The sequence below is a fragment of the Leptonychotes weddellii genome, chromosome 5, assembly GCF_054177405.1.
Source record: "Leptonychotes weddellii isolate Sample4059 chromosome 5, ASM5417740v2, whole genome shotgun sequence".
NCBI classification, from domain to species: Eukaryota; Metazoa; Chordata; class Mammalia; order Carnivora; family Phocidae; genus Leptonychotes; species Leptonychotes weddellii.
The window spans coordinates 101,187,801-101,207,697 of record NC_138373.1 but is presented as its reverse complement, the minus strand read 5'-3'; the positions used below and the strand labels follow the sequence as shown (position 1 = coordinate 101,207,697).

General features: G+C 59.0%; 1 protein-coding gene across 8 annotated transcripts; it reads left to right on the top strand.

Annotated features, from left to right (window-relative positions):
* The first annotated feature begins 900 nt into the window (after positions 1-900).
* Positions 901-19,744, top strand: ADCY6 (adenylate cyclase 6). 8 transcript variants are annotated; one of them, XM_081821580.1, is made up of 22 exons: positions 901-1,055; positions 5,941-6,787; positions 10,395-10,544; positions 10,930-11,051; positions 11,127-11,238; positions 11,377-11,504; positions 12,007-12,165; positions 12,243-12,384; positions 12,506-12,634; positions 12,906-12,931; positions 13,166-13,313; positions 13,558-13,655; positions 13,833-13,920; positions 14,113-14,229; positions 14,512-14,670; positions 14,946-15,124; positions 16,072-16,107; positions 16,191-16,320; positions 16,638-16,901; positions 17,709-17,913; positions 18,737-18,861; positions 19,081-19,744. In XM_081821580.1, the coding sequence occupies exons 2-22, from the start codon at positions 5,945-5,947 to the stop codon at positions 19,204-19,206; spliced, it is 3,486 nt and encodes a 1,161-aa protein (XP_081677706.1). In that variant the 5' UTR covers positions 901-1,055; positions 5,941-5,944; the 3' UTR covers positions 19,207-19,744. The 8 variants fall into 8 exon arrangements, with proteins under 8 accessions (XP_081677706.1, XP_081677707.1, XP_081677709.1 ...); XM_081821581.1 differs by having other exon boundaries at positions 907-1,055; positions 5,944-6,787; XM_081821583.1 differs by lacking the exon at positions 901-1,055 and adding an exon at positions 1,397-2,204 and having other exon boundaries at positions 5,944-6,787.
* The last annotated feature ends 153 nt before the right edge of the window (positions 19,745-19,897 follow it).

Here is a 19,897-nt window from a genome sequence, read left to right as displayed (position 1 = left end):
ACCCCCCCTTCACCCCCACCCTCAACAGGGAAGCACAACCCGTTGGGTAAAAGGTGCCCGGGGGAGGGGCTCTGCACGTTGGCAGGTGCGGGGGAGGGGCTGCCCAGAGAGGGAAGGGGGGGAGAAAGAGAGAGAGAGAGGGAAGGAGAGGACCCAGGGGGCGGGGGGCGCCCCTTCCTTTAGTTCCCCTCTTGGGCTCTGGGTGCAGCAGGTTCGCGTCCGGCAGGTGCCCCAGAGGGTTGGGGGAGGAGGAAACAAGTGGCGTGTGGGGAAGCAGGCCGCGCACACCTGGCGCCCGGTGGAATGAAATCTTAATTAATTATTAAACTGAGTTCCCGCGGGAGGGAGCGGGGCCGTGGCGGCTGGGCGGGAATGGCAGGGTGGGGGCCGAGGGAGGGAGGAAGGGCGGAGGAGTGAGGAGTGGGCGCAGGTTCAGCCCCGGGCGACCCCGGCGGGAAGGAAGCCGACCCTCCGTGCTCCGGATAGGGGCTAGTCACCGAGAGACAGAGTGCGTTTGCCGGCGCGCCCGGGGACCCCTGGGTGAGGGTGGGCGGAGAACGCCGCAGGAGGCAGTAGGGGGGTGGAGGGAAGGGGCAGCGGGCGGGACGGCCCCCTCCCTCGGGGTCTTGATCCCAGAACAGAAGCCGCTTGTTTTCCCAGGACTGGGGGAGGGAGCGGCGGGAGAGAGGAGGGGGCGCGCGGAGGGAGGGGCGCTGCTCGGGCTCCTCCACCCCTACCCGGCTCCTCGGAAGGGGAGTGGGCCCCTGCGCGGGGCCCGGGAGGTGGAGGGGGAGGGGGCGCCCAGACAATAGGAGCTTGTGCCTTTAAGGCGGGGAGTCCGGGAGCCGGCGGGGAGGGGACTTCTGGATCCGGGGTAGAGGGCGGCTGCGCTGGCCAGCAAGGAGGGGGCGCGGGCCGGGCGGACTGCGGACGGCGGGAGGGACGGCCGGGACGCGCGGGCACGGAGCAGGACCGCGGGACGGCCGGCCGGCCGGCCGGAGCCCGCGGGGGCGGCGGGGCGGGGGCGCGGGGGAGGCGCGGAGCCCGGCCGGCAGGTGAGCCCGCGCGGAGAACGGTAGGGGGAGCGGCGGCGCTGGGGCGCTCGGGTCTCGGGGGGCGTGAAGACTCCCGCGCCGCTCCCGAGAGTTTTTGTTATTGTTGTTGCGGGTACGGAATCGCGCGATGGGGAGGCTCGATAGTGTTTGGAGGGGAGCCTGAGGCCGTTGGGGCTGGAGAGAGAAATCAGGGAGGAGATGGGGGGCTCAAGGCTCCCACCCTTCACTCCCTTCCTCCACCCGAAGCGAGTGCCCAGCTTGCTGGGACCCGGGGGAAAGGCTTGTACTGGGGGAGGGGCTGGCTGAGGTTTTTGCAGCGGGGCTGTGGGGTGAGCCTCCGAGTTTGGGGTAGAGTGTGATTGTGTTTAGGGGAGGGGGGCAGCCTGGGAGGAGGGATGCCCTCTGCCTGCAAGAGTTCCCTCCACTCCCCTAGCCCCAGACCTTGGCAACGAAAAGGGTGGTGTCAGGGCCCGCTGCAGGGGGGAGCAGACTTGATTCTCAGCTGGGCCTGACTGGAAACCTAGACGTGGAAGCAGGCGGTGGGGACTCTCTTCCCATACCCTCCCCTATACCAGAACACTCCTGTGAGGTGGAAAAACCTGGGTGTGTGTGGGGGGGTGTTGTGTGGTTGGGCGTGGAAGTGGGAGCCTTCTGCAGGCTTCAGGGAGACCAAGGATCGGGAAGGGAGGAGAAGGCAGTCCCGGACCTCCAGATACAGGCCCTGGGGGAGGCTTCTCTACATCTGGAAAGGCCTGGAATTGAGGCCCACTTCCCAGCATGGTGGGCGGTGCTGGCACTGAAGGGCCCTGCCTGGGCAGCGCCTTCTACCATGAACTTTCTGAAGTCGTTTTAAATCCCCTGGAGCCTCCTTCTGCCAAGGAGGGCAGGGGCAGGGACAGACCGAGGTGGCCAGGAAGAGGGTTTGGGAGAAGCAGTGGGCAGAGCTATCCTTGGGGCTGGGCCTTGGCCTGCCTCAGACTCTGGGTCTTAGGCTGGAGAATCAGGGTTGGGAGGGACTTGAGATCTGGGAGGCACTGGGCCTCCAACTGCCAAGCTGAATGGATATGGCTCTGGCTGTGGGAGCCAGCGGTGCCTGGAGCCGCAGATCTCTGAGAGAGAGCAAGGGACCAGGACCCAGGGGAGGAGGAGGTCAGAGGCACAGGCTCAGGAGCCTGTCCCTAGGGAAGAGGGAGGTGGTCTGTGGTTTATAGCGATGCGTTGTTTCTGGACAGTGAGGTTTGGGGGACCATATAGGGAAGTTTTGTGGCTTTGAACAGTGCCCTCCCCTGTTCCTTGTCATACCGACCTAGTGTGGGGTGCCAGGAGTGCTGGGAGCCTGGTGAGTTCTCCAAGGTGGGCAATGCCTGGAGTGGAGCTCCAGATGGGATGGTTGCAGTTAGTTGGACAATTACACAGCTCTGAAGCTATCCCCTCTGGGGGGTCAGAGTGTTCTGGGGACAGTCATGCATTCTCCTGGACAGTGTCTACCCCTTCCTCTGTGGGTATGAGCCAGATACTAGGATGTGCTTCCAGGAGGCTGGGAACACAGCCAGAAACAGGTCCTTTGGGAACAGAGGTCTGGCCCATTCGGGGGGTGCGTGTGGTAAATACAGGGCAGGGGACTGGCGAGTAGGAGGAGGCTGAATGAAGTAAAATGTCGTGGTGGGGGTGGTGGGAAACCTGCTCACTCTGGGCTCTGTCTCCAGCAGCTCTGGGGACTGACAGCCGAGGACACAGGGACTGACAGAACCAGGTGTCTGACTGGCTGGGGAGATGTGTGTTTTTGCTTATGACTTGTCTTTCCATTTCTTGGACAGTGGCAGAGTTTTGGGTCCAAAATGGTGTAGGGTGGGGGAGAAGAACTCATTTATCGAGTGTGTACTATGTGACAGATACTGTTGGATCCTTTCCTCACAGCTACTACTACTCCCATTTTACAGATGAAGAAACTGATGCAGGGAGGTAGTAACGTGTTCAGGGCTGTGGGCTAGCACATAATTACTCTCAGGTTTGAAGCCTGGTCTTGCTCCAAAGATCATGCTTCTAATGAAGTATTTTGAGGAGCCAGGCTTCCTTTGGTGACTTTTTCCAAATGCCAACCTGACCCAAAGTCTTGGATTTCTGATCTGTCCCTCCAGAGGGTGCTGTTGGTGGTGTGAAGGGGTTGAAGGGCATGCTGCTCTGTGGGGTATGGGAGAAGGGATGCTGAGAGAAGTGGGCTGAGGGTGAACTAGGGATGGGGGTTTCCAGCATGCAGAGAGGTCCCCAGTCTGCCTTCTCTTTTGTGGGCCTCTGGGTGTCTGCTTGAAGCTCCACATGTCTGCGGGCCCCCCCCCCCCCCCGCCGTGTCCCCTAGTGAGTACAAATGTCAAGGCTGCTAGCTCTGAAGGTTTAAGTACAAGGATCCCCAGGGTGCCCTGTGGGCATGGAGGAGGATGACAATGCTCTCATTGCTAGGAGGCATGCACATGCGGCTCCCTGAGGGTGTTGTCCTGGAGTCCTCCCCATCCTGGCTCAAGGCGCTACCCTCCAGGAGACCTGAGATTTGGGTCTGATTCAGTGGCCTGGGGTCTCTGTAACTTAGACCAGCCACATAAAGCTGCTATGCACCTTGTTTTCCTTTCTTTTTTTTCTTTTTTTTTCCCCCTGTCAAATCTGTGCTCCAGGTGGCCACAGAAGCAGCTACACAGGGTTTTGGTGAAGATCAGATGGAATTAGGCATGTGAGAGGACCTCAAAAAGTTTAAAGCACAGAGAAAGCATTGTCTACCGAGCCCTTCTAGGAACATTTACTCAGACTACTAGGTGTGGCAGATAGGGCGGTGAGCAAAACGGGCCCAAATCCCTGCCTTCATGGAGCTGACATTCCAGTGAGGAGACACAATGAGCAAATAAGGAAAATATATAGAATGGCAGTTGCTGATAAGAGCTATGGAGAAAATTAAAGCATAAAGCTGGGAAGAGAGATAGGGAGCTCCAGGAAAGGGGGTTGCTATTTTAATAGAACGGTCAGAGAAAGACTCACTGATAAGGGGACATTTGAGCTGTGACCTGGAGGAGCTCTTGTAGCGGCAGAGGACACGGCCCCGCGAGCACCACAGGCCCAGGCCGGCCTATGGACGGTGTGTTGGGGAACAGCAAGGAGGCTCATAGGACTGGAGTGCAGGGAGGAAGATGAAGAGTCACAGGATTATCACTATTTGTTTTTATTTCACATTAGCTGCTCAATGCAAATGCCCTTGAGCTTGCTTTTTTTTTTTTTGATTTTATTTATTTATTTATTTGAGAGAGAGAGAGTGCTGGGAGGGGGGAGAGGGGAGGGACAGAGTGGGAGGGAGAGGGAAAGGGAGAGAATCCCAAGCAGACTGTGCGCTGAGGGTACAGCTAACATGGGGCTCGATCTTACCACCCTGAGATCATGACCTGAGCCGAAACCCAGAGTCAGACACTTAACCAGCTGAGCCACCCAGACATCCCATCTTGAGCTTTCTGTCTTTTCAACGTATTTCTTTTTTTTAAGATTTTATTTATCGGGGCGCCTGGGTGGCTCAGTCGGTTAGGCGACTGCCTTCGGCTCAGGTCATGATCCTGGAGTCCCGGGATCGAGTCCCGCATCGGGCTCCCTGCTCAGCAGGGGGTCTGCTTCTCCCTCTGCCCTCTTCCCTCTTCCCTCTCGTGCTCTCTGTCTCTCGTTCTCTCTCTCTCAGATAAATAAAATCTTTAAAAAAAAAAAAAAGATTTTATTTATCTATTTGACAGAGAGAGAGACCGCAAGAGAGGGAACACAAGCAGGGGGAGTGGGAGAGGGAGAAGCAGGGTTCCCGCGGAGCGGGGAGCCCGATGCGGGGCTCGATCGCAGAACCCTGAGACCGTGACCTGAGCCGAAGGCAGATGCTCAACGACCGAGCCACCCAGGCGCCCCTCATTATATTTCTTGAGTCCTTACCATGAGCTGGGCTGAGTACTTGGTGCTAGGGATACAGTGCTGAGCAAAATAGTGATAATCCCTACCCTCACAAAGTTTATAGTCAGAGGGGTGGGGACACACATTGAACAAGGGGCAGCTTAGTTATAATTGTGGTAAGTACTATAGAGGAAACACACAGACGGTAAACGGGTCGGAACGTAGTCTGGGTTGGAGAGCCGGGACATCTTCCCTGAGGAAGTTCCTTCTAAGCCGTGACCCAAGGAAGAAGTTGCATTTGGCCTGGTGAAGTGTGCGTGGCGTGAGTGTGATGGGGAATGATGTGGAAAGAGATTCCCTTTTGTATGGAGGTCACCGATTGGCAGCTCACAGGCTGAATTCATTCCATAGACGTGATTTACTTGGCTTGCAGTGTTGAAAAATGTGAATTACTTGCCAACATTTAAAAATCAGGAGCTGTCACATTGCAACATACATTTTTTTCAGCTTCTGTTGAAAATGAGAAGATCAGGCTCTGCCGGGATGCCAGTGGCAGCTAGCTACTAGTGTGGGGTGCTGCGCGCCCCTGCCGTGCTGGGGGGCGGGCACTCCGTAGTTCCTCCCACATCTGAGCCGGGGGGAGCCTTTGCTCATTGACACAGGCCCTTGAGTTTGTCACCGCCCACAAATCAGTGCTTTTTAGGGAAGAGGTGAACGCATACGCGTCCTGGCAGATCTGGGTTCGAATCTCGGTTCTCACAGCTCTGTGGCTCCTTGGTCTAGGGCCAGTTACCTCTCTCCCTCTGTCTCCTGTTTCCTGGCCTGTTGAAGGGGGACACCATCGTCCTCCTCCGGGATTTTATCTGAGTGAGATGTTGTCTGAAGGGCCTAGCTTGGCCGGGAACGTCCTCAGTTTATGATAGCTGCTGGTGGCGGTAGGGAGTGATGGTGGTGTTAACACCAACTCGTTCCTTTCTCCCAGCAGCATGTCGTGGTTTAGTGGCCTCCTGGTCCCCAAAGTGGATGAACGGAAAACAGCCTGGGGTGAGCGCAATGGGCAGAAGCGTCCCCGCCGTGGGACCCGGACCGGTGGCTTCTGCACGCCCCGCTATGTGAGCTGCCTCCGGGACGCACAGCCCCCCAGCCCCCCCCCTGCAGCCCCCCCTCGGTGCCCCTGGCAGGACGAGGCCTTCGTCCGGAGGGGTGGCCCAGGCAAGGGCCCGGAGCTGGGGCTGCGCGCGGTGGCCCTGGGCTTTGAGGACACGGAGGCGACGGCCGACGTGGCCCCTGACGTGACAGCCGGGCGTCGGCGGTCCTGCTGGCGGCGCCTGGCCCAGGTGTTCCAGTCCAAGCAGTTCCGCTCGGCCAAGCTGGAGCGCCTGTACCAGAGGTACTTCTTCCAGATGAACCAGAGCAGCCTGACGCTGCTCATGGCCGTGCTGGTGCTGCTGGCCGCCGTGCTGCTCGCCTTCCACGCGGCGCCCGCCCGCCCTCAGCCCGCCTACGTGGCCCTGCTGGCCGGCGCCGCCACCCTCTTCGTGGCGCTCATGGTGGTGTGCAACCGGCACAGCTTCCGCCAGGACTCCATGTGGGTGGTGAGCTACGTGGTGCTGGGCATCCTGGCAGCTGTGCAGGTGGGGGGTGCCCTGGCGGCCACCCCCCGCAGCCCCTCCGTGGGCCTCTGGTGCCCTGTGTTTTTTGTCTACATCACCTACACGCTCCTCCCCATCCGCATGCGCGCAGCGGTCTTCAGTGGCCTGGGCCTCTCCACGCTGCATTTGATCCTGGCCTGGCAACTCAACCGCGGCGACGCCTTCCTCTGGAAGCAGGTGGGTGGTCGGGGAGGTGGGCCTTGGGGCACCAGGCCAGGAATGAGAAGGGGTCTGGTGACCGGGGGTGGCAGGGTGTGGGTCGTGGGGGTGGATACTGGGGCCGGGGCAAATGACGGGAGGCCAAGTTTCAGGGGTGGGCTGCATCTGGGATCTGCAGCTGAGGGCACTGCTGAGGGGAGGGAGGGCCCCCGGACCCAAGCCTGTGCTCTGCAGGCCCCAGTCTGCAGCTCTTTAGCCTGAGGCCCTTGAAGCAGCGTAGCCCATAGACGTGAGGGAGCACTGGAGCTGTGACGGTGATGTTCAGCCCCGGGGCCCCGGGCAGGGCCGAGAGGGCACTGTTGGCTACGGCAGGCCTTGGCATTTCTGGCCCCAAGTTGATACCTGAGACTCAGGCCCGGTGCCATCCCTGAAAAGCAGCTCCAGGTGGTGATCTGGAGGGATCAAGCAGGGTTTGGAGGGAGTGAGCAAGGGAGGAGTTGCTTCTCTCCTGGACCAAGGCCATCTCTGAGAGGACAGGGAGGGTGACGAGTGGGATCAGTTTTCTCCGGGGCTGGGCGTGGTTTGAGTGGAGTTGGACTGTAGAAAAGAGGGGCGTCAGGGTCGGATCTCTTCCCCGCCGTCCTCCCACTGAGCACCAGGGCTCCGGCAGCCCTGCCTTGAGGTTCTCTGTCCATGCCAGCTACTGTATCCGGGTTCTGAGTGGTGTGTGGGGTGGGGCTTGACAGCATGGTGTTGAGGGAGAAATCACAGCTTGGCTGTGGGCAGACCTGCTGGTCCAATGGGCTGAGTTCCTCTCTGTGAGATCTTAGACAACAAACCTCACTTCTCCCAGCCTTAATTTCCCAGTCTGTAAAACTGGGATAAAAATAGTATCTACCTCATGATGTTGCTGTTAGGGCCCCACCCTCTCCCAGAGTGGAGTAGAACCTGGGGGCAGGGAGGTGTGGGAGTGCTGTAGGGATTGGTACCCAGGGAAGGGCCTTCCTGGAAGTCGCTTTCAGAGAGACCAGAGCCTGTGGAGTCTGCCATCTTGGGTCATCCCCCTGACCAGGGAGCAGAGACCAGGACATCTTGCCTAGCTGATCCTTCAGGGCATAGCCCCTAACCAACGTATCTCATGATCCCTCTCTTGGCACCCTGATTTTGAGGGTGCTGTCCTCTGTCTTGCTCAAGTTTTGAGGGAGTCCCACCTCTGCCTTGCCTAGGGCTTGTGGCCTGTAGCCCACCCTAGCCCCACCCACAAAGAGGAAGTTGCCTGGGGCTCCCAGGGTGAGAAGCTGGGTGCTCTGGCATGATGCCCTTCTCCGCCCAGCTTGTGCTCTGGAACAGAATGTACCTTTTTAAAAGTAACTTTATAGCCCATTTGTTTGTGGAGCACGCACCCACAGGGCAGTCAGACCTCTTAAAGAGCCAGGGTCTTTCTGTCTCTGCTGGCCCCCAACTTCTCACCAGGGTAGCTGTCGCACTGGGCTTTGGAGTTGGACTACCCTCCTGGGGAAGGAGGAGCTTGGGGGTGGTGCCTCCCCAGCACCCCCCCCCGCCCCCGCCTTCTCTCTGGCTGGCCAGGGGTGGGTGGGTGTCTCTTCTCTGCTCTTAGCTGGCATGGTGCCCAGAACCAGGCCCAGGGCCTGACTGGGGAGGCGCAGCCCCATGGAGGCCAGGACTGTGCCAGCCTCCTGCCTCCCCAGGGGCACCCAGCTGCAGCCTGACCCAGTAGGTCTCAGCAGGCACGTTCTTAGGGTGAGTGGGGAAAGTCACCGCTGCCCCTGTGCCCGTCCTCGGAGCCAGGGTCGCCATAACCCTTCTCTGAACTGAGAAGGATTGCGTCCCTGTGTCCAGTTGGCCTCTGCGAGTCTGGATGGCTTGGGGCCGTGGCCTCCTTTCTAGGCTCCTTGCACAGCCCTTTTCCAGATCCAGCCCTGCTCACGCTCACGGGAAGGAGCCTTCCTTCTCCTCTGACCCACTCATTTAGACGCACTGAGCGGTTTCACCCAGCGGCCCCTCCTGGAGTCTCCTAGAGTGCCCTGGCATCCCTTTTTTCTCACAGTCGGATAGGGGTCTCCGTACAGATCTATTTCAGTCTCTCGTCCCCCTTCCCCTTCCCTCCCCCATGACTCACTTTTTCCTCTTGGGCTCCTGGGGCCAGGAAGGGAAGTTGCCTGGTTAACGCCCCCCCTCCTTCTCCCCCACTGGGGGCTATTCTTAGAAACCCCTAAGGGAGATAGTGTGCCCCCCTCTTCAGCCCTGCTGCTGGGAGGGGGGCCTTGTGAGCTGGACTGGGAAGGGAAGCTAGGAGGCCGTTCCTAGAGGGTCAGAGCGAGAAATGGCTTGGGGGTTTGCTGAACCTACCCCTCCATTTCACCTAAGAAACATGAAACTGAGGCCCCAGAGATTAAGTGACTGCCCAAGTTTGCAGGACTAGTTCTGGTTCTGGGCAAAGCCCAGAATTCCTGGCTTCCAGTTAGTGCTCTTTCCCTCCCTTCTCCCCAAACCAGAACCCTGCCCCAGCCAACTCTGGGGTGGAGCCACAGGTGCCAGGTTAACCCCTGAATTTCCAGAAACACTGAGGCCAGTTTTCCCTAGACTTCCTCTCCGGTGAGTGCTACTGATGCTGAGGAGGGCTGACCGTCCTCAGATCGGGGTCCTAGGGCATGCGGCCTGGCTGTGCCAAGAATTGGGAGTGCCGGGGCATGGTGGCAACCCTTCCCAGGTGGAAGGGAAGGTCCAACGTTAGTAGAATTGAGGACTCCCAAGCCTGGTCTCTGAGGCTGGGCCTCAAGAGCTTGGGTGAGTGGGGTGTGTAGGAATCTTGGAAGTACCGTGCAGTAGGGTTTGGACACAGGCTTTGGAGTCTGACTGTCCTGGATTCAAGTCCCACACCAGCCACTATTAGCTGTGTGATTTGGGACACGTTATTTAGCGTCTCTGTGCTGGAATGTCTTACCTTTAAAATGAGATGCTGTTATCTGTTTCATAGAGTTAGGAGAAATCCGTTACTGTATATGAGGTAGCTATAGAAGTCAGGAATATTAAATAGGCAGCCAACAAATTAGCCAACTAATAATAATAATAATAGTAGTAGTAATTATTATATCAAGTTATGTCAGAGCAGGGAGGGACCTTAGAAATCTTCTTGTTGTCCCTCTCCAGGTTCTAGATGAGCATACAGAGGCCCAGAGAGATGAGGTGACTTGTCCTGGGCATTCATAGGAGGATATAGAGCTCAAGTCTCCTGGGTGTTGTCTTGTGAGGAGATCCACATGCAGAAGGAGCAGCATTTGTTTTTTGTTTGGGCTGACTGTGGGGCAGGAAGTCATAGTGTGCTGGGCACAGGCCCCATGACCCACCTTGCCCTGGTTGGCGCTTCTGCTCCCAGGAGTTGTGAAAAGGTCCCATTTCCAGCTGTGGAGTGATCCGGGCAGGGGGCCGGTCCTGTGGGAGAAGGGGGAGATATGTTACAGGGGTTGGGACAGCTCGGGGACAGACAGGGCACAGGATCCTGGCTTCCTCCGAGGGAATGCATGCACAGAGAGCCTAGCAAGTTGCACCTGCGCGGGGTGGGGGTGGGGGTGGTCACGCGTTTGCCGCTGCCGCCCTCTTGCAGCTGGGTGCCAGCATGTTGCTGTTCGTCTGCACCAATGTCATCGGCATCTGCACGCACTACCCGGCTGAGGTGTCTCAGCGCCAGGCCTTTCAGGAGACCCGTGGTTACATCCAGGCCCGGCTGCACCTGCAGCATGAGAATCGGCAGCAGGTGGGGCTGCTCTCCCTGTCCAAGGCCTTTCCCGTCCTCACCCCCAAAGAACCCGCAGACTGGGTCCGCTGCCTTGTACCACTCCATGGAATAAGTGTGGACGGTGGTCCCCCCGATCGTGCATCACACAGGCTGTGTGACGCTGGGGGTCCTGTCTTGTGCGAGGGTGGGAGAGGGCAGCAGGGAGCACAAGCGAGGGGTTGCACGGGGGTGCTCAGAGCAGGCTGGGGCGTGTATCTGCTGTAGGCTCTCATGGGGGAGGTCCAGGAGAGAAGCTCAGGTCTCCAGAGGGCTCTGGGAGGGCCCTGGGGTGGTGGAGGCATCAGGAGGGATCGCAGCGTGAGGCCGAGAAGGTAGTGGTGCCCCGTTGAAACCGCTGGTCTAGGAACGGCTGCTGCTGTCCGTGTTGCCCCAGCATGTTGCCATGGAGATGAAAGAAGATATCAACACAAAGAAAGAAGACATGATGTTCCACAAGATCTACATCCAGAAGCATGACAATGTCAGGTAGGGGGGGAGGGGGAGGAGCCCGGGAGTCTTGGAGTGCCACGTGGTCCTTCCATTTTCTGCCATTGTCCACAGCATCCTGTTTGCAGACATTGAAGGCTTCACCAGCCTGGCATCCCAGTGCACCGCGCAGGAGCTGGTCATGACCCTGAACGAGCTCTTTGCCCGGTTTGACAAGCTGGCTGCGGTGAGGGGGCTGGGGCTGGGGGTGGCGAGAGCGTAGCCTTACTGGGGCGGCCTGGCACGGTGGGGACAGGTGGTGACTCAGTGAGGGTGCTGGGCGGGCAAGAGAGTGAGAGCGACTCTCCCCAACTCTCCTCTTTAGGAAAATCACTGCCTGAGGATCAAGATCTTAGGGGACTGTTACTACTGTGTGTCGGGGCTGCCGGAGGCCCGGGCAGATCATGCCCACTGCTGTGTGGAGATGGGCGTGGACATGATCGAGGCCATCTCGTAAGCGGTGCCCCTCCCAGGCCTTCTGGAACCAAGGGTGCCCCCGCTGACTCCTACCCTTTGACGTGTCCTCAGGACTTTTTCTCAGTTGTGGCTATTTCTCTGTCTTGGAGGCCCATCACCGGGGAGGGGAATGCATATTTCTTGAGCCTGTGCGGCCGAGACCCCAGCCAGCCGGGCAGGGTAGGGGAGCCAGCGTGAGGGCGTTTGGGCTGGTGCGAGCGCTAGCTGAGCTGGCCTGAGGGGAGAACAGCGACTCCCCCCTTTCTGGCTCAGTTCCACAGGATGCTGCAGGGCCACAGCCGGTGAGCACAGCCCTCAAACATTTGTCCCTGAGACCCTGGCAGCCTTTTGCCCACGTCCAGCCAAGGGCTGTGCTCCTGTGCCCCGCGTCTGGGTCTGTCCCTGTCTGTTTGGCTCCGAGGGGAGTGAAGGGCCTGAGCTCTGGGCTGGGAGTGGGGAGGACTGTGCCAGGAGCTGAACTGGAGCCGCCTCCTCCCAGGCTGGTGCGTGAGGTGACCGGCGTGAACGTGAACATGCGCGTGGGCATCCACAGCGGGCGTGTGCACTGTGGCGTCCTTGGCCTGCGGAAGTGGCAGTTCGACGTGTGGTCCAATGACGTGACGCTGGCCAACCACATGGAGGCGGGGGGCCGGGCCGGGTGAGTGTGGGATCCAGGTGGTGAGGGACTGGAATGAGGCGGGCAAGCCCAGGCCTCACCCTCCTGTTCCCTCCAAGCCGGATCCATATCACCCGGGCCACGCTGCAGTACCTGAACGGGGACTACGAGGTGGAGCCAGGCCGCGGCGGTGAGCGTAACGCCTACCTCAAGGAGCAGCACATCGAGACCTTCCTCATCCTGGGAGCCAGCCAGAAACGGGTCAGGCCGGGGTGGGGTGTTGGGGGGGGGGGAGGCAGGCAGGGAGGAGGGCAAATGTGGGGAGCAGACAGACTTCTTCTCTGGGCCCCTTTTCTGATCCTGCACCCGGCTGCCTGCACAGAAAGAGGAGAAGGCCATGCTGGCCAAGCTGCAGCGGACGCGGGCCAACTCCATGGAAGGGCTGATGCCACGCTGGGTGCCCGACCGTGCCTTCTCCCGGACCAAGGACTCCAAGGCTTTCCGCCAGATGGTGAGGGGCCCGCAGCACTAGCACCTGAGGCCTCATTTTCCTGACACTCTGTGCCCCGCTTCTTTTCTCTTCCTTCCTTGTTGTGGCTCCTGCATCTCCACGTATGACTTCTGGTATTGGGAGCAGGAGGGATGACTTCATACCAGGGGTCCCGAGCCCCGCAAAGTACATGGGGGGACCCCTCAGCACGCTGTTGGGGAGGGGGAAGGGATGATGGAGGTGAGGGTGGTCTGCCCTTCACCTCACCGGCACGCTTTGTCCCTTTCTCCAGGGCATTGATGACTCCAGCAAAGACAAGTAAGTCAGGTGATTGAGGAGGGAGGAAGAGGAGGGGAGAAGGCACTTGCACCCTGGGACAGGGCTGCGGGGAGCCGAGGCCCCCTCTTTCCTGGATCTTAGGTGTGTCATGGGGGAGCAGGGGCCGCACCCCCGCTCACTCTGTTCTGGGGTGCTGCCCATGCCCTTCCCTTCTCATTGCCTCTCACGTGGCACTGCTCATGCCCCTGGTGAAGCCATGTCCCCTGCCCTCAGCCGGGGTGCCCAAGATGCCCTGAACCCCGAGGACGAGGTAGATGAGTTCCTGGGCCGTGCCATCGATGCCCGCAGCATCGATCAGCTACGGAAGGACCACGTGCGCCGCTTCCTGCTCACCTTCCAGAGAGAGGACCTTGAAAAGAAGGTTTGGGGGATTTGAGGGCAGAGGGACGAGGGCCAGGCGAGGAGGGGAGGTCCAGGCAGGGAAGGCTGAGCACAACCGAGGGAACAGGAGAGGTTATTTTGGGAATGGGGGGAGAGGGGCGACCACAGGGCACAGGGGGGATTCCTATCAACTGGGCCACTGCTTCCCCTCCTTGAGGCCCCTGGGAGTGCCCTGCCTCCCCCAGGGCAGAGCCCAGCACCCAGCTCAGCCTCCTCTCCCTCAGTACTCACGGAAGGTGGACCCCCGCTTCGGAGCCTACGTGGCCTGTGCGCTGTTGGTCTTCTGCTTCATCTGCTTTATCCAGCTCCTCGTCTTCCCACAGTGAGAGCCCTGTCCCTCCTCACTCTGCTTCTCTTCCCTCCACCACTTCCCAGAACCTTCCTAAACACCCATGCAAGCTCACGGTCCCTGGAGCCCGCACCCTGCCCATCTGGAGAGTGGGACAAGGAAGCCCAGCTATTCCAGAGTAACATTTTTCCTGGCCCTCTTCTGCCCCAGTTCAACACTGATGCTTGGGATCTATGCCAGTATTTTCCTGCTGTTGCTGATCACCGTGCTGACTTGTGCCGTGCCCTCCTGCGGCTCTGTACGTCGGGGGTTCTTCCAGGGCTGGTCGGGGAGGGCGGGCTGGGCTGGGCTGGGCTGGTGAGGCACGTGGGGACAGGGAGGAGAAGGCCAGGCCTCCCCGGCCCCCGCCCCGCCCCCAGGCCCCGTCCCTCGTTGGCCTTACCCCTTGGCTGATGTGGTCTCTAACTCCCGGTCTCTGGCCCGTCCGCAGCTCTTCCCCAAGGCCCTGCGACGTCTTTCCCGCAGCATCGTCCGCTCTCGGGCACACAGCACTGGGGTTGGCATCTTTTCAGTCTTGCTTGTGTTCACCTCTGCCATCGCCAACATGGTAAAGGTCCAGTGGGGATTCTTCTTCCCTTCATCTGTGCCAAGCACTGCTCTGGGCCCTGGGGGTAGGCAGAGGAAGGAGACCCATTTCCTGCCCTCCGAGAGCTCTCGTTATCCCAAAGGAGGGGATGAGGTTAACTCGAGTCCCCCTTTCTCCTTGCTCTCTGTACCTCCTGTCACCCTCAGTGAGAACTTTGACCTCCAGGGTAGAAGGCACGGGGGCATGGCCCTTGTAAATGCTCCCCTCCGCGATACCCTGATACGTCTCCCCCAACTTTTGCAGTTCACCTGTAACCACACCCCCATACGGACCTGTGCAGCCCGGATGCTGAATGTAACACCCGCTGACATCACTGCCTGCCACCTGCAGCAGCTCAATTACTCTCTGGGCCTGGATGCTCCCCTCTGTGAGGGCACCGCACCCACTTGCAGCTTCCCTGAGGTGTCCAAGCCGTGCTCAGGCGGGATGGCGGGGGGGGCGGTCCCGATCAGTACTCGTTGTTGACTCCTCTGTGTCACGCCTGGCGATGGGCACCGGGGTCCGGGTCTCACCAGCGTCCCTGCTGCAGAAGCAGCCAGGGGCCCCAGTGTGCTGGGGGGCGGGGTGCGGAGGCTGAAGGAGCTTTGGGTTTGAGGTTGTGGAGGGGAGTGCTCTTCCTGCATGGGGTTGGGGGTGCTGCGGCTTCATCCAACACCACCTCTGCCATCGCCCCCCAGTACTTCGTTGGGAACATGCTGCTGAGTCTCTTGGCCAGCTCTGTCTTCCTGCACATCAGTAGCATCGGGAAGTTGGCCATGATCTTTGTCCTGGGGCTCATCTATTTGGTGCTGCTTCTGCTGGGCCCCCCAGCCACCATCTTTGACAACTATGACCTGCTGCTTGGTGTCCATGGCTTGTGAGTTTATCCTCAGCCCCTTTCATCCCCTAGGAGCTTCCTGACCCTGCTGGTCACTGTGAGTCTCTCTGGTGCCCAGGCCTCTTGTGCCCTTGGAATGCTACCACTCAGCCCTCACCTGTGGCAGAAAAGGAGGCAGGGGAGGAGCTCCCAGCATATGACTTCACAGTCACCCCAAGGAAACCCCAGTCCGGGGAAGTCCCTGTATCTTCAGGCCAGACATTTAAAAAAAATTCCCTCTCTCATTTGCATGGTTCCTTCGTACGCATTCTCTTAACCACCTGTAGGTCACACAGCTGCTTTGTGGCAGAGCCCTGGCTGGGAACCAAGACGTCTGACTCCTGCTTAGGGGCTTTGGCGGGGTTACCACACTGGCTTTTCCTCTGCAAACCCCACCCCTTGTGATATGGGGCCATAGCTTGGTGTGGTGGTAGGAAAAGCCTCTTGGGTTTTGAAGGACTCCCTCTTGGGGGTCCACTTGGGTTTGAATCCCGCTCTGCTGCTCATTAGCTGTGTGACCTTGGGCGGGTGAGTTAACGTCTCTGAGCCTCAGTTTCCTCATCTGTAAAATGGCGGTGGCACCTGTGTCATAGGTGATTGTAAAGACTGTGGTAACTGACATTTGTCGAAGCCTTCCTGCCCACCGGGCGCCGCGCTAGGCCTCTTGTGCGTGTTACTTAGATCTCGTCCCTCTTTTACTGATGAGGAAACAGGCCTAGACTTAAGCAACTTGTACCGGGTCACAGGACAGGTAAGTCGAGGAGCCAGGAGTGGAAGCTTCTCTTAACCTCTGCTCTTTAACGAGTTCGTGTAAGCAGAGGCCCTGGCCCTGTGCCTGATTTTGTGCTCTGTGCTCAGGAAATGCAGTTTCTGCCTCCCCTTCCCTCTGCCCCCACCCAGCAACCCAAGAAGAGCCGATGACTTTGTTTCTTGTATCTTCTTGCCAGGGCTTCTTCCAATGAGACTTTCGATGGGCTGGACTGGTGAGTGGGGGCTCTGGGGCGGGGCAGGGTGGGGCTGCCCGGTGCCTCTTCCAGACACTGAGCTTGCCTCTGCTTCCCCTCAGCCCAGCTGCGGGGAGGGTGGCGCTCAAGTACATGACCCCAGTGATTCTGCTGGTGTTCGCCCTGGCACTGTATCTGCATGCCCAGCAGGTGGAATCGACGGCGCGTCTGGACTTCCTCTGGAAGCTGCAGGTGACCGAGCACGGGCCTCTGGGGCAGGGGGAGGGTCCTGGGGACGGAACCTGGGCCAAGCCAGAAGTGCATCTTGTTAGCTGGCCGAGGCTCGGGCCGCCCAAGCCCACTCTGGCTCCGAGCCTTCTCTGCGCCCACCCCCTAACCCCTGCTTCATCCTGTCCGTGCCCTTCACCCCTTTGCTTGTTCTTTAGGTCTCATCCGGCCATGCCTTTCTCCTTCCCTGTGATTCCCTCTGATGCCTGTCTCCAGGCATCGGCCGCTCTACCCACCCCTTGTGAATGTTGGGCAATGGGTGATGGCTGTGGTGTCCACAGGCAACAGGGGAGAAGGAGGAGATGGAGGAGCTGCAGGCCTACAACCGAAGGCTGCTGCACAACATCCTGCCCAAGGATGTGGCCGCCCACTTCCTGGCCCGGGAGCGCCGCAACGACGAACTCTACTACCAGTCGTGCGAGTGCGTGGCCGTCATGTTCGCGTCCATCGCCAACTTCTCCGAGTTCTACGTGGAGCTGGAGGCCAACAATGAGGGTGTTGAGTGCCTGCGGCTGCTCAACGAGATCATCGCCGACTTCGATGAGGTGCTTGTCTGGCCGCTGTTGCTGGCCGAGCAGCTGGCGGGGCTAGGGGAGCGGGGAGAACTTCGGATGGGATGGCCGGGGTTGGAGGGGAAGCTGGATTGGGGTGGGGAGGGAGGGTTGATGGGACCCAGAGACGTCGGGGTAGGAGTAAGGGTAGGTACAGCAGAGGCAAGGACAAGGACCCACCAGGCTGTCCAAGGCAGCAAGGAGCTCGGCCTCAGTGGGGCAGGGTTGTCACTGCTGGGGAGCAAAGGACATGAGGCTCTGTGGAGGGGACAGGATAGGTACCAGGTGGATGTTACTGAATAAGAAAGCAGTGGTCTGTGGACAGAACCCCATGTGAGCCCAAGGAAGCAAGATGGGCCCCTGAATAGAGAAAATGGAAACAAGCATGAGGAAGTATCCTGAACGTCCAGGTCAGGAATGGGCCATTAACTGTTTTGGAGCCAAGTCACTTCTTCACTCTGGCACTCAGTTTCCCGAAAAGTGACGGTTAGAATAACTGGTGGCTAATATCCCTTCTGTGGTTCCGGATTCTGCGAGGGAGCTTTTGAAGCAGAGCTGAAGCTGTACGCGTTAAGTCCTGGCCTGGGGTTCTGCTGACTGCCTGGCGAGGGAGGCCTGTGTTCTGGCTCCTCGGTCCCGCCTTGAGAACAGCAGCTGGAAGCGGGGGCACACTCGCTCGAAGGAGGGGAGCTGTTGAAACAGGGAAGGGGGAAGAGGCCGAGGCAGGGCAGGAGTGAGCATCGGGCAGCGTGCGTGCGTTTGGCCTCTGCCTTGACAGTCAGGTCTCCCCGTGCTGGCCAGATCATCAGCGAGGAGCGCTTCCGGCAGCTGGAGAAGATCAAGACGATTGGTAGCACCTACATGGCGGCCTCAGGCCTGAACGCCAGCACCTATGATCAGGCGGGCCGCTCCCACATCACCGCCCTGGCCGACTATGCCATGCGGCTCATGGAGCAGATGAAACACATCAATGAGCACTCCTTCAACAATTTCCAGATGAAGATTGGTGAGATGGCCTGGTTGCCTGGGAGCTTTTCCCAGGGCTGTTCCTGGGTGAGGCCAAGGAAGCAGGCTAGGGACGGCGTCACAGATGCCCCATCAGGAATCCTTTGGGATGTCCTTTTCTCCCACCTCCTGTCTTGTCTCACGTTTAGAACAGAGATCATTTATTGGGGGCCTACTGTGTGCTAGGCCCTGTCCTAGGCATTTTAGTCTTCACGTTGTCATCCCCTCTTACAGATAGAGACTGACTCTCAGATTAAAATAACTTGGCCACGGCCAAACAGCTAGTAGATGGCTGCACTGGGGTTCAAAACCAGGTTTATTTACACTCCAGTCCCCGTGTCCTTATCTATGGCCAGTCTAAAGGCACCTCTGAGATGAGCTGGGAGCTGGTGGGCGGGAGGAGCGGTTAACAGCGTGGGTTCTGGAGTCACTCTGGTTTGAACTCTGGCTGTGCCACGTACTGGCTTATTTAGCACGTTGCCCAACTCCTCTCAGCTCCCGAAGGCTATCTGTAAAATGGGCATGATACCTACCGTTGAAGGCTGTTGAGGGGAATGAAGTAATGGAATGCAAAATGCTTCCCGGAGGGCTTGGCGCAGAGCGAGCTTTCAGTGGATTTAGCTACTGTTATGGCAGTGGCTGTCTTAACTCAGGGGAGCGCCTCAGGACATGCCCAGATCTGCCATTTTTTACAACCAGGACACTTGTCCCTTTGTCACTCTCTTCTCTGGGTCCTTCTAAAGGTTCCAGGAGGCGGGATGACTCCCTGGGCTGACCCTGGAATGTCCATTAGTCTCAGTTTTTTGCTGCTGTTCCCATCTCAGGGCTGAACATGGGCCCAGTCGTGGCAGGCGTCATTGGGGCTCGGAAGCCGCAGTATGACATCTGGGGGAACACAGTGAATGTCTCTAGCCGTATGGACAGCACGGGGGTCCCTGACCGAATCCAGGTGAGGGGGATGTGGGCAGAGGCTGGGAAGGGTATGGGTCCAGAGGGCTTCTGCAGGTCCCTCTCTGAGGTCAGCTAGGACAGGGGTAGGGTGGCAGTGTTCTGTGGTTGGGGGTGGGTGCGGTTTGGGGTGGGGTTAGCATGATTAGAGAACCCCTGGACCCCTACAAATGCAGCAGGAAGGATCCCAGGCTAAATGGGTTCCCTTCCCATCCCCCAGGTGACCACGGACTTGTACCAGGTTCTAGCTGCCAAAGGCTACCAGCTGGAGTGTCGAGGGGTGGTCAAGGTGAAGGGCAAGGGGGAGATGACCACCTACTTCCTCAACGGGGGCCCCCCCAGTTAACAGGGCCCAGCTACAAATTCAGCTGTCAGGACCAAGGTGGGCATCTGAGTGGACTCTGAGCTCGCTCAGTGGAGCCGTGGCAGGGGGCACGAAGCCTCCAGACCCTGCTGACCACAGAAGGGAGCACACCAGCAGGCTGTGTTTGGACCATGCTCGTCTGCTCTCAGGCTGGTGAACAAGGGATACCAAGAGGATTATGCAAGTGACTTCTACTTTTCTAACTGGGATAGGGCTGTTGCCTCTTTGTTCCAGCTTTTGGGAGCTGGGAGGGCCGGCGGGGGGAGGGGGGCATCAGCAGAGGCGGAAGGAGCCCTCCTGTCTGAGGGATTAAAATGGCAGCTTGCCATGCCTACCCTTTCCCTGTCTGTCTGGGCAACAGACTCAGGGCTGGGCCCTTCCTTTCCCTCTTTTTTCCTGGGAATATTTTGTACAAAGACTGGGGCAGGCCTGAGGAGTGCCTATTCCGTGCTTGCCTCTGCAGTGCCTGCGTCCCCAGCACTGGCCTTGGGTACCCCACCCCGGTCAGGTCTCCCTCCTAGGCACAGGGCAGAGGAGGGTGATGCCCTGGGGACCCAGCTCTGTCCATGTTTCAGGGGAATGTTTCCATTTGCCAAATCCTAGTCCCATGATCTGTCCCCAAAGGGGAACAAAGGGACTTTTGACAGCTCAGATTTAGCCCCAGTTCCTGCAC

Coding starts and splice junctions, on each gene's coding strand:
- ADCY6 (XM_081821580.1), top strand. CDS start 5,945: ATGTCGTGGTTTAGTGGCCTCCTGGTCCCCAAAGTGGATGAACGGAAA. Junction 13,314..13,557: donor GAGAGGACCTTGAAAAGAAG/GTTTGGGGGATT, acceptor CCTCTCCCTCAG/TACTCACGGAAGGTGGACCC. Junction 16,321..16,637: donor ACTTCCTCTGGAAGCTGCAG/GTGACCGAGCAC, acceptor TGGTGTCCACAG/GCAACAGGGGAGAAGGAGGA.